This window comes from Protomyctophum bolini, assembly GCF_963924005.1.
Source record: "Protomyctophum bolini genome assembly, chromosome: 6".
Classification (NCBI taxonomy): domain Eukaryota; kingdom Metazoa; phylum Chordata; class Actinopteri; order Myctophiformes; family Myctophidae; genus Protomyctophum; species Protomyctophum bolini.
In genome coordinates, this window is record NC_137867.1 from 35,882,595 (window position 1) to 35,896,642 (window position 14,048).

The 14,048-nt window shown below is 42.4% G+C and overlaps 2 protein-coding genes across 2 annotated transcripts; one reads left to right on the forward strand and one right to left on the reverse strand.

Moving 5' to 3' along the window:
- Nucleotides 1-2,057: 2,057 nt before the first annotated feature.
- Nucleotides 2,058-8,230, forward strand: phyhip (phytanoyl-CoA 2-hydroxylase interacting protein; the record flags this gene model as incomplete). The annotated part of the gene is made up of 4 exons (XM_080765259.1): nucleotides 2,058-2,234; nucleotides 4,738-4,912; nucleotides 7,043-7,160; nucleotides 7,367-8,230. The coding sequence occupies 4 exons, from the start codon at nucleotides 2,058-2,060 to the stop codon at nucleotides 7,911-7,913; spliced, it is 1,017 nt and encodes a 338-aa protein (XP_080621385.1). The 3' UTR covers nucleotides 7,914-8,230.
- Nucleotides 8,231-9,207: 977 nt separating this feature from the next.
- On the reverse strand, nucleotides 9,208-11,414 carry ppp1r3c2b (protein phosphatase 1 regulatory subunit 3C2, duplicate b). Its single transcript, XM_080765393.1, has 3 exons — nucleotides 11,337-11,414; nucleotides 10,712-10,792; nucleotides 9,208-10,397 (listed from the first exon to the last, which is right to left on the reverse strand). Exons 2-3 carry the CDS (start codon nucleotides 10,729-10,731, stop codon nucleotides 9,527-9,529), a joined length of 891 nt encoding a protein of 296 aa, XP_080621519.1. The 5' UTR covers nucleotides 10,732-10,792; nucleotides 11,337-11,414; the 3' UTR covers nucleotides 9,208-9,526.
- Between the last annotated feature and the right edge of the window lie 2,634 nt (nucleotides 11,415-14,048).

A 14,048-nucleotide genomic window follows, 5' to 3' on the forward strand; every position in this document is an offset into this window, starting at 1 on the left:
TCAGCCTTGCTGCATTAGTCATTATCATGTCATGTTTTTATGTCTCATATCATCTTGTTGTCACGTCATTATGATCCAGCACTATATATGTTACTGTTTGTGTAATAAACTTTGTGAACCTTTAGCGTGATACTGTCTCGTGTCGCGTTATTGTTCTCCCGGGCCCGCCGCCGCAGTCGCCCTACCAAAGGAATACTTCAACCGGATTATCACACACCACCCAGTCTGCACACACTACCAGTCTGTTAGAACCAGACGAGGGTCCAGTTAGAAACGACAAAAGTCCCTATTTTGGTTAAAATCGCTGATCTACAAGCTCAACATGTTGCTTTATGACCCATTGATTGATTGAATACTTTATTAACAGTTTGCAAATAGTACAGCGTTACGATTTTACAGTGATGCTAAAAGGATAACTCAAAAAGCCCTATAGGGCTTGTTTCCACTTAACTGTGGTCCTCCGGCTATATGTTTTAACCGGGAATAAAGTAGTCAAATAGCTCAGCTGGTAGACCACAAGGTCACAAAGGTGAGCAACTCTCACAGCCACAACACTAGAGGGAGTATAAATAATGATCTGGTGCCACCCGCATATAGAACAAATATGGGTAAATCCACTTTCCACAGCACTGCCACTCAAGTGTGGAATGCCCGCCCCTTCCCTCAGAACAAACAAATCACTGGCTTCCTTTAAAACCGGTCTGAAAAATCACCTATCAATGTCAGCGGGTCAAAAGGAGAGAAGATGACTGCCCAACCTCCCCATACCCCCCTCCGAGTGACTTATTTGCATTTAGATTTTTTGGTAATTACACCTGTAAATAGTTTTCATGTTTATTTAGGTATCTCGATTACTGTCAGTCAACATTGTTTTGTGAATGAATGTATGGGACCCGAATGGAAACAAGACCGCAAGGTCTTTTTTTCGGTGCTCCTTTTGGATAAATGTGATTTGACTGTACCATGTACTGTTTTGCATTTTGTTATTATCTAATAAAATAATCAATCAATCAATGGCTTTGAACCGGGGCACTGCCGACTCAGGTGCGGCAAGTTTTACTGGGAGCTGTGTAGGTGTGGTGCTCCACCTCAGCAACCCATCTCCCATGGGGTACAGCATATTGTAACGGGGACAGACTCCCGCGTTCTCAACTGATATTGACAATAAGCTTCTCAAACCGTTCAGTTTATTTTCATCTATCAATGTTGCTTAACGTTTTGGTCATCATCATGACTGATGACGCAACTCCCAATATAGGCCCCAGCCATTTGTGCCAGACTAGATATATTCCACCATTTTGTGTTATATTCAAAACACACTTTTTGCTAATTATCTCAGTCTGGAGTCAAATTATCAAGATGTATCAGGCAAATAGTTTTCATATTACATTCACAGTGGCTATGACTGACTTCCAATATTTGCAGGCCCTGGGCTAGACAAAACATTTTGCACTTTGACAAAATACCTGGTCAAAATACCTGATCAAAAACATTGGTAATATACATTGGTTAACTCCAATAGTCTCTCCAAATTCGGGATCGACATCAGACCCAGAAATCTGGCATTTTGTGACCCCATTCCCCCCAGAATTACACATGAGGAAGAGATTGAGAGTGCTTTGACTGATTGAGAGGGAGAGTCCAACGTGTGCATGGTTGCCAGGAGACTGCTGTACTGTAGGTGGATTATGAAATGCACGGGGGATCTCGAGCGGGGCCAGTCACCAGGCTCGGAGCTCATTACAGGGTTGTTTGTTGCAGGGAGGAAAATGTCAGTGGAGAGCATGAGTGGTGTGGTGGTGGTTGGGGGGGGGCAGCAGAAGAGAAAAAAACTCTGGACCGTTGACGAAAGGTTAATTGAATTCTGTCTGGGGTGCACTCAACCACGGCAGTGGCACTTCTGAATTGTTTCACAATTTTCCCCCGTTTGTTGCTTGGTGCTCACTCTGAATATTGTCTGACACAATTTAGTCTCTTTAACAGATGTGGGCAGATGGTTCCAGGTTGCATCTGGCCTGATGATGATCTGATTAATCTCTTTTACTTTGACAGCTAACATGGCAGACGTGGACACATCGCCGCTCTCCACCCCCCATAACATCCAGATATGCGAGGTGAGCTGTGATTCCTTCCGCATCGGGTGGGACATGATCCCGGAGGACACCGCCAGGGCCACACACTTCTTCCTAGACCTGAGCCGGAAGGAGAGCTCGGACGTCCGCTTCAAACACAGGGTGAGTGGGACTGACTGCATGGAACTGCTCCACACATTACACTGCTACAGTGGTTCCCAAACATTTCAGGCCGTGACCTTAGAGTATATTATATATAATAGAGATGTCACCGAGAGGAAACACTGACGCGAAAAAGACATGGTGGCCGAAAGTGGTATTGCACTACTATGCGCCATACGTGCACGCGCTATGCTCCATATGTGAACGCTATGCTCCATACGTGAACACTATGTTTCATACGTGAACGCTATATTTCATACGTGAACGTGCACAATACTATGAACGGCCCAGCTCTTTCACGTATGGCCCATAACCAATCCCAGAATGCACTCTGTTCCAACCCAGAAGAACGCCTCATGCGCTGGGTGAGCAACTCTGGTGACGTCTCTTGACCACCCCAAAAATAATCATATTTGAACTGGGGACCCCACACACCTGACAAGCCCTTTGAATTTATAGGCATTACATTTAGTTCCGCAGATAAATATTGTGAAAACAGCCAAACTACAAGCTCCACAACCTCACAGACAATTTGGTATTAAAAAAGTCCTTATATTGTCCCTGTATCCTTTGAGTGTACATGTGTTTGTTTTTGTTTGTTTTGTTTGGAAAATAAAAACTAAGTTTAAAAAAAGGACTGCATAGACAAAAAGGGTACCATATTATGAGCATGAATGAGAATCAAATATATGAAGATGTGTTGAAAATCGGTGAAGTAGTCCTTTTGGCAGTATTTTCAAATACCTTTCAATACAGGCCTATTTTATTTATTTATTGCAAAAAAGGGAATTTCTGCGATGTGATGTTTTATCTGTGAGCTTGTAGATCTGCTATGTTTGCATGTCATTACTCATTACGTGATGCAATGTGAACTGAAAAATATATATATTAAGTATCATAAATTCTCACCTACAGAATGACATGTCTAAAATATGCCATGGTTAAGGTGTCTATATGTTCAAGTCCATATCCATGTCTTGCTTCTCATGTTGTGCATAATATGATACACGCACACTCACATCTTCTCCTTAAGTGCCCTTGTTCTATGAGAGGTATGAGAGGATGGTTCAAAGGAGACCATGCATGGTGTTATTTTGCAGTCTATAGCTGGGTTTAACACTTAACAGCGGAAAAAGCCTACAGCACTTACCTTGAGGTGAGTGTATCTGACATGGCTCTCTGCAGAATGATGTAATCTGGGGTAGTGTTGATGCCATGACACTCGTCTGTCCTATGGCGAAATTGAAAATGTGCACAGTCATTGTTTTCAACATGAAGGGGCAGAAACCTATAGAAAAACAAAATTTTAATCCAGAATAGCTATAGGATTACTGGTCCAAACGTTAATTCAACGTTTGTTTTTGCATCGCTTTTCTTCGAGTGGCAGGCATCTGTCAACACAGGCTGTGCTCATTATTCCATGAAGTTGATATCAAGCATATCAGTGAATGGTGACTAATACATTTGATTTAATAATAGTGCGTTTGTGTGTGTGTGTGTGTGTGTGTGTGTGTGTGTGTGTGTGTGTGTGTGTGTGTGTGTGGGGGGGGGCGTGTGTGTGTGTGTGTGTGTGTGTGGGGGGGGCTATTATTGGCTTCCTCTGAACATAATACATGAATTATCAATGTTGTATAACTGTTGCATAACATAACCAATTAGTGACGGTAATTAGTTGGGATCACAAAATAAACAATTGACACTCAAAGTGTATTGTTGACGACGCACACAGAGAGATGAGTAATTGTCTTTACAGTACAGAGATTGTATTAGGCCTTATTAAACCTCCTTGTACTGCAAAGAGATTTCGCCTGTTTTCTTTTTAATTGGCTGCACGCAGAGCTTTGAGTGTTGTCTTATCTTGAGTTATCTTTCATCCCTATATACCAAGATCTTTTCACCTAGAGTAATTCATCAGCAACTAAAACTCCCCATATCTTGCACTCTTTTTTTCTCTTCCATTATTATCTCTTAGTTGATGTTAATTGTGGCTGTCATAGGCCTATACTGTATGCTTCATCTCTTGAATCTGTGGGATAGAACCACAATAACCATGAATGAAAAAGTGAAGCGAACACAAAACATCAGCCGTGTTGCCATGGATATATGTACCCCTCTGAGCTTGTTGAGAGGTCATGGCCAACGTAATGCCGCTGATTTGAAGTGCTGCGGGCTTCAAACGGACCGCTGACTGCAGTCTGGTCTATGGAGCAAAACAACGAATTGCATTTAACATTTTGCTCGCTTGATTTGAATAACAAATTAATCACAGTCTCTAAGAACATGATTTACATTTTCTTTGTATGAACACATTCTGTTCAACATACAGTAGGCTATAGTGTTGTGTGAGCTTATTGTAGGCAGGCTATTTTCAAATGGCCGAAATGTATATAGGGCTGAAGTGGTTAATGTCTTCAAACGTGTACTCTCAAGTATTGAGTAAATGTACTTGGTTACTTTCCACCACTGACCCTACACCATGATGTGCTCTGTTATCTCTACACAGGACGTGCCAACCAAACTAGTGGCCAAAGCCGTCCCTCTGCCCATGGCAGTGAGGGGACACTGGTTCTTGAGCCCACGGACAGAGTACTGCGTCGCAGTCCAAACCGCGGTCCGTCAGCCAGACGGAGACTACCTAGTGTCAGAGTGGAGCCAGGTGGTGGAGTTCTGCACAGGAGGTATGACATACATACAGGCCGGGGGCACGGTGGCACAGTCGGTAGCGCCGTCACCTCACAGCTAGAAGGTCTCGGTTTTGATTCCCACTGGGTATGTTGTTGGCGCTGAATAATGGGGGGCATGTTCTCTCCTCGTTCCATGTAAGCAACGCTCATAAACTTAAGTGGGGTTGGCAAAAGGTGTGGAATTTGAATGTTCTCCTCGTCTCCTCTCACAAAAAACATGCAGTATTCCTGGTCTCTATACTGCCTCCCTCTGGACAGCTGGGGCGCCTGAAGGTTGGGGAAAGCAACTGGTTGGAATAACGTCTTAATTCCATGCACTACGTCCTACAGGGAAAACTCCCCCCCTGTCAGATGATAAGAGAAGTGGCCTGCTCACTCCTCATGCATTCAAGGAAGCATGAGCTCAGTTCAGGGCTCTCCCCAGGTTGGCAAAGGGAGAGTAGTGCCCAGGATTACAGCATAGGCAATTGGCACCAGGTGAAAAATGTGTTAAAGAATTGTGGGGATGAAAATAATAAGTAATAAAGACCTGAGGCCGATTCTAATTGTTTTCTAAATCCTAAACGTTTCCTGAAAAGCTTAAGTTGCTATATCAGTGGTGTGAAGCACCCCCAAAATGATTTTGTTCCAGGGATAACCAGAAGAAAAGATTTGAGATGAAAATGTTTGCTTTAAAACGTGTATAAGATTTGCACAGATTTTCATGCAAAAAAGAATAGCAGATCTACAAGCTCATAGCACAGCACGAAGTGACACGCTATGATCTTGAATATCTGCTATATTGAATATCCAAAGTATTAAATAATGGGATAATGTTGCTGTCTGTCAGAAACATCTTATCTCCCTATTGCAACTTGTTTTTGTTTCATTTAAATTAACGCCCTATACTTCATATTACAGCGTCACACAAAGTTTTGAGATTGCAGATCTTCTACTTTTGCTATTTTTTAAAAATCTGAATTGTGAAAATTAACTGTTTTGAACATGAGCTTTCCACCCGACAGTGGCGATAATATGCTGCTGCTTATGTAACATTAGTCTATGACAGCAAGGGAGGAGGAACAAAGGGAGCCTCTTCTGTGCACAGCAGAAACAAAGCCATTTCAGACAGCACTTTACATTCATTAGCATTGAAAAGCAGTCATTGCAAAATTGCAGTCTTATGGCCCACCCTGCCACCCATGATACCGCGCACTATACTGTATAGTCCACACCACCACTATATGACAACAGTGGTGAACGATATATTAATAGTTGTAATTAGCACTTGGTGTGGATGAATATTATGAGTGGATGAGTCTAATCCGAGTCCTTTGGAGCCAGTGGTTCTTAAACCTTTTAGCTCAAGACCCATAAGAGAAATTTGAATAACCTAACCACTACAGAGGGGATCTCTTATTGAAAGAGTCTCAAGCTATAAGTATCTAGGCATATGGATAGACGACAAACTATCCTTTAAAACCAACATTAGGATTTCTCTATAGAAATAAAGCTTGCTTTGACTTCATCAGTAACTTACTTAAATCACTGGACACAATCTACCACTCTGCCCTCCGCTTTACAACCAGAGATGGGTTTCCTCACTCATCACTGTAGGCTTTATGAGAAGGTTGGTTGGCCATCATTGGCTATGAGACGAGAACAGCATTGCACTTTTTATCTATAAGGCCTTACTCAATAAATTGCCTGATATTAATTCTGAACTGGGTAATACTGTCTTTCAATATGCCCCCCAAATGTGGAACTGTCTACAATCCGTTTTAAAACTGAAGAATTTGATTTCACTTGATTGATTTAAATGTCTTGCATGGAATAATGTGACATATAGCTGTACTGTCTGAATTGTTTATTTTCTTGTAATATATTTGTATGTTATGTTACTGTGTAATCAGGGCGTCATTGTAAAAGAGAGCTGGTTCTCAATTGACTTCCCTGAATAAATAAAGGTGAAAGAAAGAAAGAACCCTGATAGTGTAAAAAACAAACCCGTCCCACTGATCAGAGGGGTGTGCAGTTTCAGAAAGGTGGAACCTGTAATTTTGTCCATGATTGTCGCCACAATGTCTGTGTCGTATTTCGCCACCAGCACCAAATATATACACAGTTCATTTTTGTATGTTTCAGATTACGCCATGGATCACCTCCAGCAACTTCTCGACAAGGCCAAGGACTCAGCAGGAAGGCTGTTGAAATTATCTGTGTTCTATCGCAACCAGCATCCAGACTACTTCCACCATGTCAGGTCAGTGCCACGTTCACATCTGTTTGTTGTGTACAACAACAAACGAAGCACTAAACGACTATTCACATATTGCAGCCATTTTGCCCTACATTCATAACAAGGCATTCACCTTGGGGTTTCTAATCCACCATGCAATGGCCGCACAAAATGGCCAAAATATGAGTATGGACCATAATCCCCCTTTCCTCCATGTCTCTTTTGATTAGAACTGAGTGCGGAGGGCTCATGCGTCCAGCCCTAAAAGACAACAGTGGGAGCCACGGTTCCCCGATTAATGCCAAACTGAGCGGAGTTTTCCTCAGCTGCAACACAGAGTTTGACACGGGCCTTCCACCCAAAGACTCCCCGTACGGGCCCCTGCGCTTCCAAATCCCTGCCGGACTCCTGCTGAACCCCGACACCTGTCTGTATTTTGCGGACTTCTACTGCATGTACACCGCTTACCACTACGTGGTTCTGGTGCTGGCCCCTAGCGGATCGGAGGGGGACAGCTTCTGCCGCAGCCGACTCCCAATGCTGGACATCTCCTCCAATCCGTTCCTCACGTACATTGCCGCCGAGGGACCCGGGGAGGAGGCCCTGTTCTGCCATGCCAGCGACGTCATCCTGGAGGTGCTTTTCACGGAGCCCATCCATTTGGACCACGGCAACGTGGAGCAGATCAGCGGGCACCACCAGCTGATGAGTCTGACCACGGCCAACGCCAAGAAAGACCCGAGCTGCAAGGTGTGCAACATCAGCGTGGGCCGCTGAGGGAAGAATTGACTGCGAGAAATCTGGTTAAATGACCGAACTCATCCTGTGTTACTGTCTGGGACAGCCTAATTACTTAATCTACACGTCTTTCGAATGGTGACGTCGCGCTCTGAAAAGAACATATCTACAAGTTCAGGGCGCGTTGCACCGCAAGGCGTTGCAAGCTTGTAGATGTGCTATTTGTGACGCTCAACGCCGTCGTGAGATGGGTGTATTATGCATGCTGCTTTCCCTATCCTGCCCCTCCCTTAGCTAGCATAGATAGTGTTAGAGGTGTGTTTCTAAAGTCCATTTATCGCCTTGATCACACCCAGTTTGTCCAGACTAATTTGGGGGTTTAGTTGATATGAGAACAATCTGACCTCTTCATTAGTTAAGTTTGTACGCGGTAAAATCCTGAGTGTTAGTTTAACTCTCGAGTTAAATCGACACTCAGGATGTTACAGTGTACCTTAATGTCCCTTTTATACTGTATATATTTTTGCATTGTTTTAATAATATTTTTGGTGTTATATTTATGTTTGACTCATATTTGGTTACTTGTTTATAATCTATTTATTCTTACTAAAATGTTTGTATAGGCTACAGCACAAAGTACCGGTAAGGTATGTTTAATTTGAGTTTCTACATAGCAGCACTAAGTGACAAATAACCTCTACAGATTATTTTGTGTGCAACTATTATTCAAACTGTCATTATCAACGTCACACTGTAACCAAATCGGAACTGATGTAAGATTAGGTCACAAACATCACATTACTTCATAATACAGGAAAGTCAAACTTGTGAAAGTAGCTTCCTCAAATCAGCTGACTCGAGAGGTGAATTATGCTTTGTCATGTGGCAGAGTAACACGGCAAGAATAGTCCATCTGCAAGGTGTTGTTGTGAGCTTGCAGATTGGCTATTTTGGGAGCACGACTCTGTCACACGACAAATCAATGCTGCAGGCTCTTAAGAAAAAGAGAATGTCAAAAGTCATTGCAGGCACTCTTTGACGTCATACTTCAGTTCTATAAACAGCAGTGCTGAGCAACGATAGGTTTCTCTCACCTCCCATGGGATCTGTATTGTCGCCGGTGTCATAATCCATGACCTGGCTCAGGCTGCACTAGTATGACAGAATGTAAAAGATACCCGAAAGGGCTCCCCTTGACCCTTACAGATGCACGGTCAAAATGCATGAACTGATCAGTGGCCAGGAGTCACTTTCAGAGCCTGCATTTATGTAAGCTTAGCAGTGATCTTTGATAGTAGTGAACTAAGAAAAGAATAAACACATTTAATTTACTGTGGAAGATCATTTTTAATATTAAGCTTCACAGAAAGTTAGTATGTAAAAAAATAAAAAATACAACGAAAATACAACTCATGATTTACTTTGTTATGAAGTCGTGTCTGAGAATGTCTAAACGTTTAGGATCAAAGTATGAAAGTACACAGAATAGCTACAGGGAGGGATGATTCTAACGTTTAGTTCAAAGCAAACAGTGTAAAATACTTCTTCATTGTTCAGCCTATCTTCACAATCATTCAATAGCTCTGCTAAAGGAAAACTGATGCAATAAGAACAGCATTAGGGCGTGTGTATATTGTATAATGCAGGGATAGTTATGCACTCTCTCTCTGACTCTTGCCACGGCAGAGATGGGAACTTACAGACACGTGAACGCTGTAATTCTGTCCACCGTTATTGTCCCAAAAAGGTGTGGTGTGTCCGCCAGGCAAATACCTCAAACAGAACTCTATCTTCTTCTTGGCATCAACAATTTTTGGAATGGGAATATCAAATTCAAAGATGTCTGTCTGTGGTCCGCCGTAGCGCTTCTCCAAGTATGCACAGGGCGCATCTTTGTAGCTCTGCCAGGAGTTGAAGGTGACACGCGCGCACACATTCTTCTTGAAGCTGACGTTCCTCACCCGGACGGTGCCCTGGAGGGACAGGTCGCTCACAGTGCAGTTCTCCAGGGTCACCATGCTCTTGGCCAGCTTGGCACGGAAGGCCTGAAAGTCGGCAGAGGGCTGCGGGAAGCCCAGCTTGAGCTGAGTCCCTGGGCAACAGGTGCTGACCGTGCAGCTGTAACTAACATCTGTCATGGTTCCCAAATCCTGGATGGATGGCAGTGGGCCCAAGCCACACTGCTCTTCCGCCTCCGAAAACACCCGAACCGCTGTGAGAGAAAATCCTTTGGAGTCGGCGAAGACCACACGCTTGTTCTTGATGATGGGCATCAGCAATTCGTCGTCGTCCATATCGTCCAGGAAAAAAGACATGGGCGAGGTCAAAAACTCTTGGCTTAACATGACAGACGAGAGCGGTTCTGAAACCGGAGCCCGGAGGCATGGTCGCTGGGGCTTCAGGATAGGCACCCAAACGTGAGGGCACAGTTCCTTGCGCTGGTTCAAGCACAGCGTCACGGCAAGCTCCACGAGTCCTGCCGAATGTGCCATCGAGCCAAATCCCAACATATTAGGTAGGAGCCTGTGAATAGGGAAGGGAAGGGAGGTCAACAACTGAAGGGCATTCTCCCACAGCTACAACGGCTCCACATGGTGGACTTTAATTAAACATGCAAGAGGCACTGTGTGGTTCAAATATAGAAATAGCCTGAGGGTGTCCCTCGGTAATAGGTGATGATTGGTGGTGTGTGGACATAATAAAGAAAACAATGTATTACAGGTCAAACGGATGTTTGTTTATAAGAATTTGTTCATGATTTATGAATCAATTCTATGCCAGAAAAACGTACTCACACCAGCAGACTCATGAAGTCCTTCTGTTAAATATGCACCTACCTTGTGCTCGTCTTGTCCATGCTTGTGTCGGATGTTGAGTGAGAGATGTGCCTCTCACTGTCAGCCAGGCTGGGTTATCGTCTACACAAAATAAATAGGCATTTTCAGTGACACACTTCACTATGTAAGCCATTATTACAGCATGCAACTTCGTCCACGGCTACAATATAACTTCAAACAGTACATTTGACGGTAGTCTGACCAGTACAACAATGCAGATAGTAGTAGTAGTAGTAGTAGTAGTTTATTTATTTCAGTCATGACAGTTAACATAACAGTTAAACATTGTAAAATAAAGTCAACAAGATCACTTTTGGTCGAAAAGGTATGGGTTGAAGCCGTAGCTGTTTTTCTGCCCAACTTATGGTAACTACCATATAATCACTATTAACATCATTGTTTATTTGTATAAGAGTTTTTTTCTTGTCTTCTCTTCCAATTATACATTTATACATTACATTTATATACTGTATATGAATATATATTTCAATAACACTTTCTATATACAGAAGTGAAGTGATTTATTTATACATCAATCTATAAACTATAAACATAATTCACATAAGTATACATAGTAGGGGGGGGGTATTTAGAAAAATACAGCCCATTTTCATGTGTTACTTACATTCAACAGGTTATTGGAGGAGAAGCAGGAAGTTGCTTTGTGAAGTCTGTCATTCCTGTCCACACGGAGTGTGTCTGTGTGGTGAACCATGGTATTTATACCCCGGGCTCAGCAAACCAGCTGATAAACCTCGCTCTCTTCTGGCCAATCAGCAAAGCCTTAGCTTTTATTATGTTTTGGGCAGTGGTTGAAAAAGTACTCACAATGTTTACTTAAGTAAAAGTATCAATACCGCAATATAGAAATACTCCTGAATTACAAATGTACTTTTGACGCAAGAGACGCATTGTGAGCTTGTAGATCGGCTATATTCACATGTCCGATAAAGTGGATGTTTTCAAATAAATGTAGAGGAGTAAAAGTATAATATTTGGATCCGTAATGTAGTGGAGTAGAAGCAAAATTATTGGAAATTGGAAATACTCCAGTAAAGTAAAAGTACCTCAAAATGTTACTTAAGTACAGTACTTAAGTAAATGTACTTAGTTACTTTCCACCACTGGTTTTGGGGAATGGTGTCAAGTTTCATTTTAAACATATACTATTTTATCCTGATTTCACATTATATTAAAAATATATTAAAAAAATCTTAGTATGAGCTTTCTCTATTAACTAACAAATATCACTATCACTACCATCCACATGCCATTATTTGTCTTTCCTACTACCCAAAACTGCATCAACCAGAAAGATGTAAATATAGTGGGATTCAGATTCACAACAAGTGCATTGATCGTGGTGATGGGGTGATGTGTCAGTAATTCAAAACCCCTGCTATATTGTGGAATGGAATCTATTCCTGTGAGCCACGGCGTGCTCTATTCCGGGCGCTGTTAATGGACTCCTGCATGGTCCCATAGAGACATGATGGTTCATGATGATCCAAATATTCTGCATGTCAACGAGGAGTGTGCATGGCCTTAAGTTGGAACCTCTTTGGCGCTCAGCAGCCTAGGTAATAGTGCTGCTGTGTTACGTAAGCATCTCAATCTAAACATGCAAGAAGAGGTACATTGGTTCAAATATAGAAATAGCCTGAAGATTTCCCTCAGTAATTAAGGTGATGTTGGTTGGTGTGTGGTGGACTTAATAAAGAAAGAAATCTATTACACTATGCTCCAAGCTGAAGGAGTGGCGTGCTGCATGCATACAATCTCACAAACTCACCATAACCTTTATTTAAGCTCGGATAACCTTTATTTAAGCTCGGAGTACTGCCAGTTGAAGGGCACTAGGGCAGGCCTTTCATTTTCAATGTAGCCAAGATACAATGCAGAACACAACACTGACTTTACAGGTAGTCATCCTCATACATATACAGCAATAATTAAAATACATGAGTCCGAAGACAGAAAAAATTTAATACTAAAACAGATACACCAAAACAATGTAATGAAGAAGCTACAATCTTGAACAAAAGTGTTGGAAACCATTGCCCTGAATTGACCCAAAAAGGGAAGTGAACTCATTTTTAAGGACTTCTGGAGCTCATTCCAAGCCAATGGAGCACTGACAGAAAGCTGCCTTGACTAGCCCTGTCTGAGCAAGAGGAACCATGAGCGACAGGAACTCACTGGAGCGGGTCTGGTAGGGACTAGAGGTTTCTGATCCAACATAGAATATAAGGGGGGAGCATTCCTGAGACAGCTTTAAAAATAAACAGATACCAGTGCTTATCACACCTCTCAGACAGAGACTACAAGCTCACAAAGGGTTGCAATGTAGATCTAGTTATATTAGTGTATGGGGCTAGGTTCATAATTTACCTTCTTGACCGCAGAATCGTCAGATACAGAGCGATCTAATTTGACGCTTTAACTCAAGGACTTTATTTGAGGTTGATAAATCATATTGTCATTGCAGACAGGGACATACTGGTATACAGACAGCCTCGTTACAACAGTTTCCGCAGCTCAGCTAAAAACCCTAATAACCATAATGATAGTCCCACGTCTGTTATTACAGGCAAAGTGGTAACACAGAACAGTAAATTAGCTGCAATCTTTAACCGCTTACAGTATATACTTCATTGACCGGGGTTGCCTTAGGGGGGTCTATACTTGGCGCCCTCTCCTTTCTTCCCTCTACATGAGTGATTCTCAACCAGTGGTCCGGGGAGCACCAACAGTGGTCCTTGAGGGAGTTCCAGGTGGTCCCCATGCAACTAAATGATGGAGAGTTGGTAACCAAATGAACCCTTATTAGATCTTTAACTCTTGAGAGCGTAAAATGAAAACAAATGGACCCTTGCAGGTCCATTTGGTTTCATTTTATGCTCTCAAGAGTTGAATAATTGTTAAACATCTGCATTACTTAATTTACAAGAAGTCTATACAATTAAAGAATGTAGAATAATTGTTATTTTGATCACCCTTTGCCTGTTATCTCTCCTAATGGTACAACTTGAGGACAAAATCTTCCAACGACAACTACATATTTAGTTTTGGGGACGCTAAATGCCATCAAATGGTGGTCCGTGGCTCAAATGCCAAATGAATAATGGGCCTTGGTGTGAAAAAGGTTGACAACCACTGACTGCTCTACATCTATTATTTGCCAAAACCAGATGATCTACAAGGTCACTCACGAAATGATGTGGTGTGTTTTTGAGCTTGTCGATCTGCTATTTGGCTGCTGAATGTTTGCCTTCAGAATGCCTTCAACATGCCCAGAATAGGGACATGATGTGGCTAATGTAGTTAATGCGTTTCT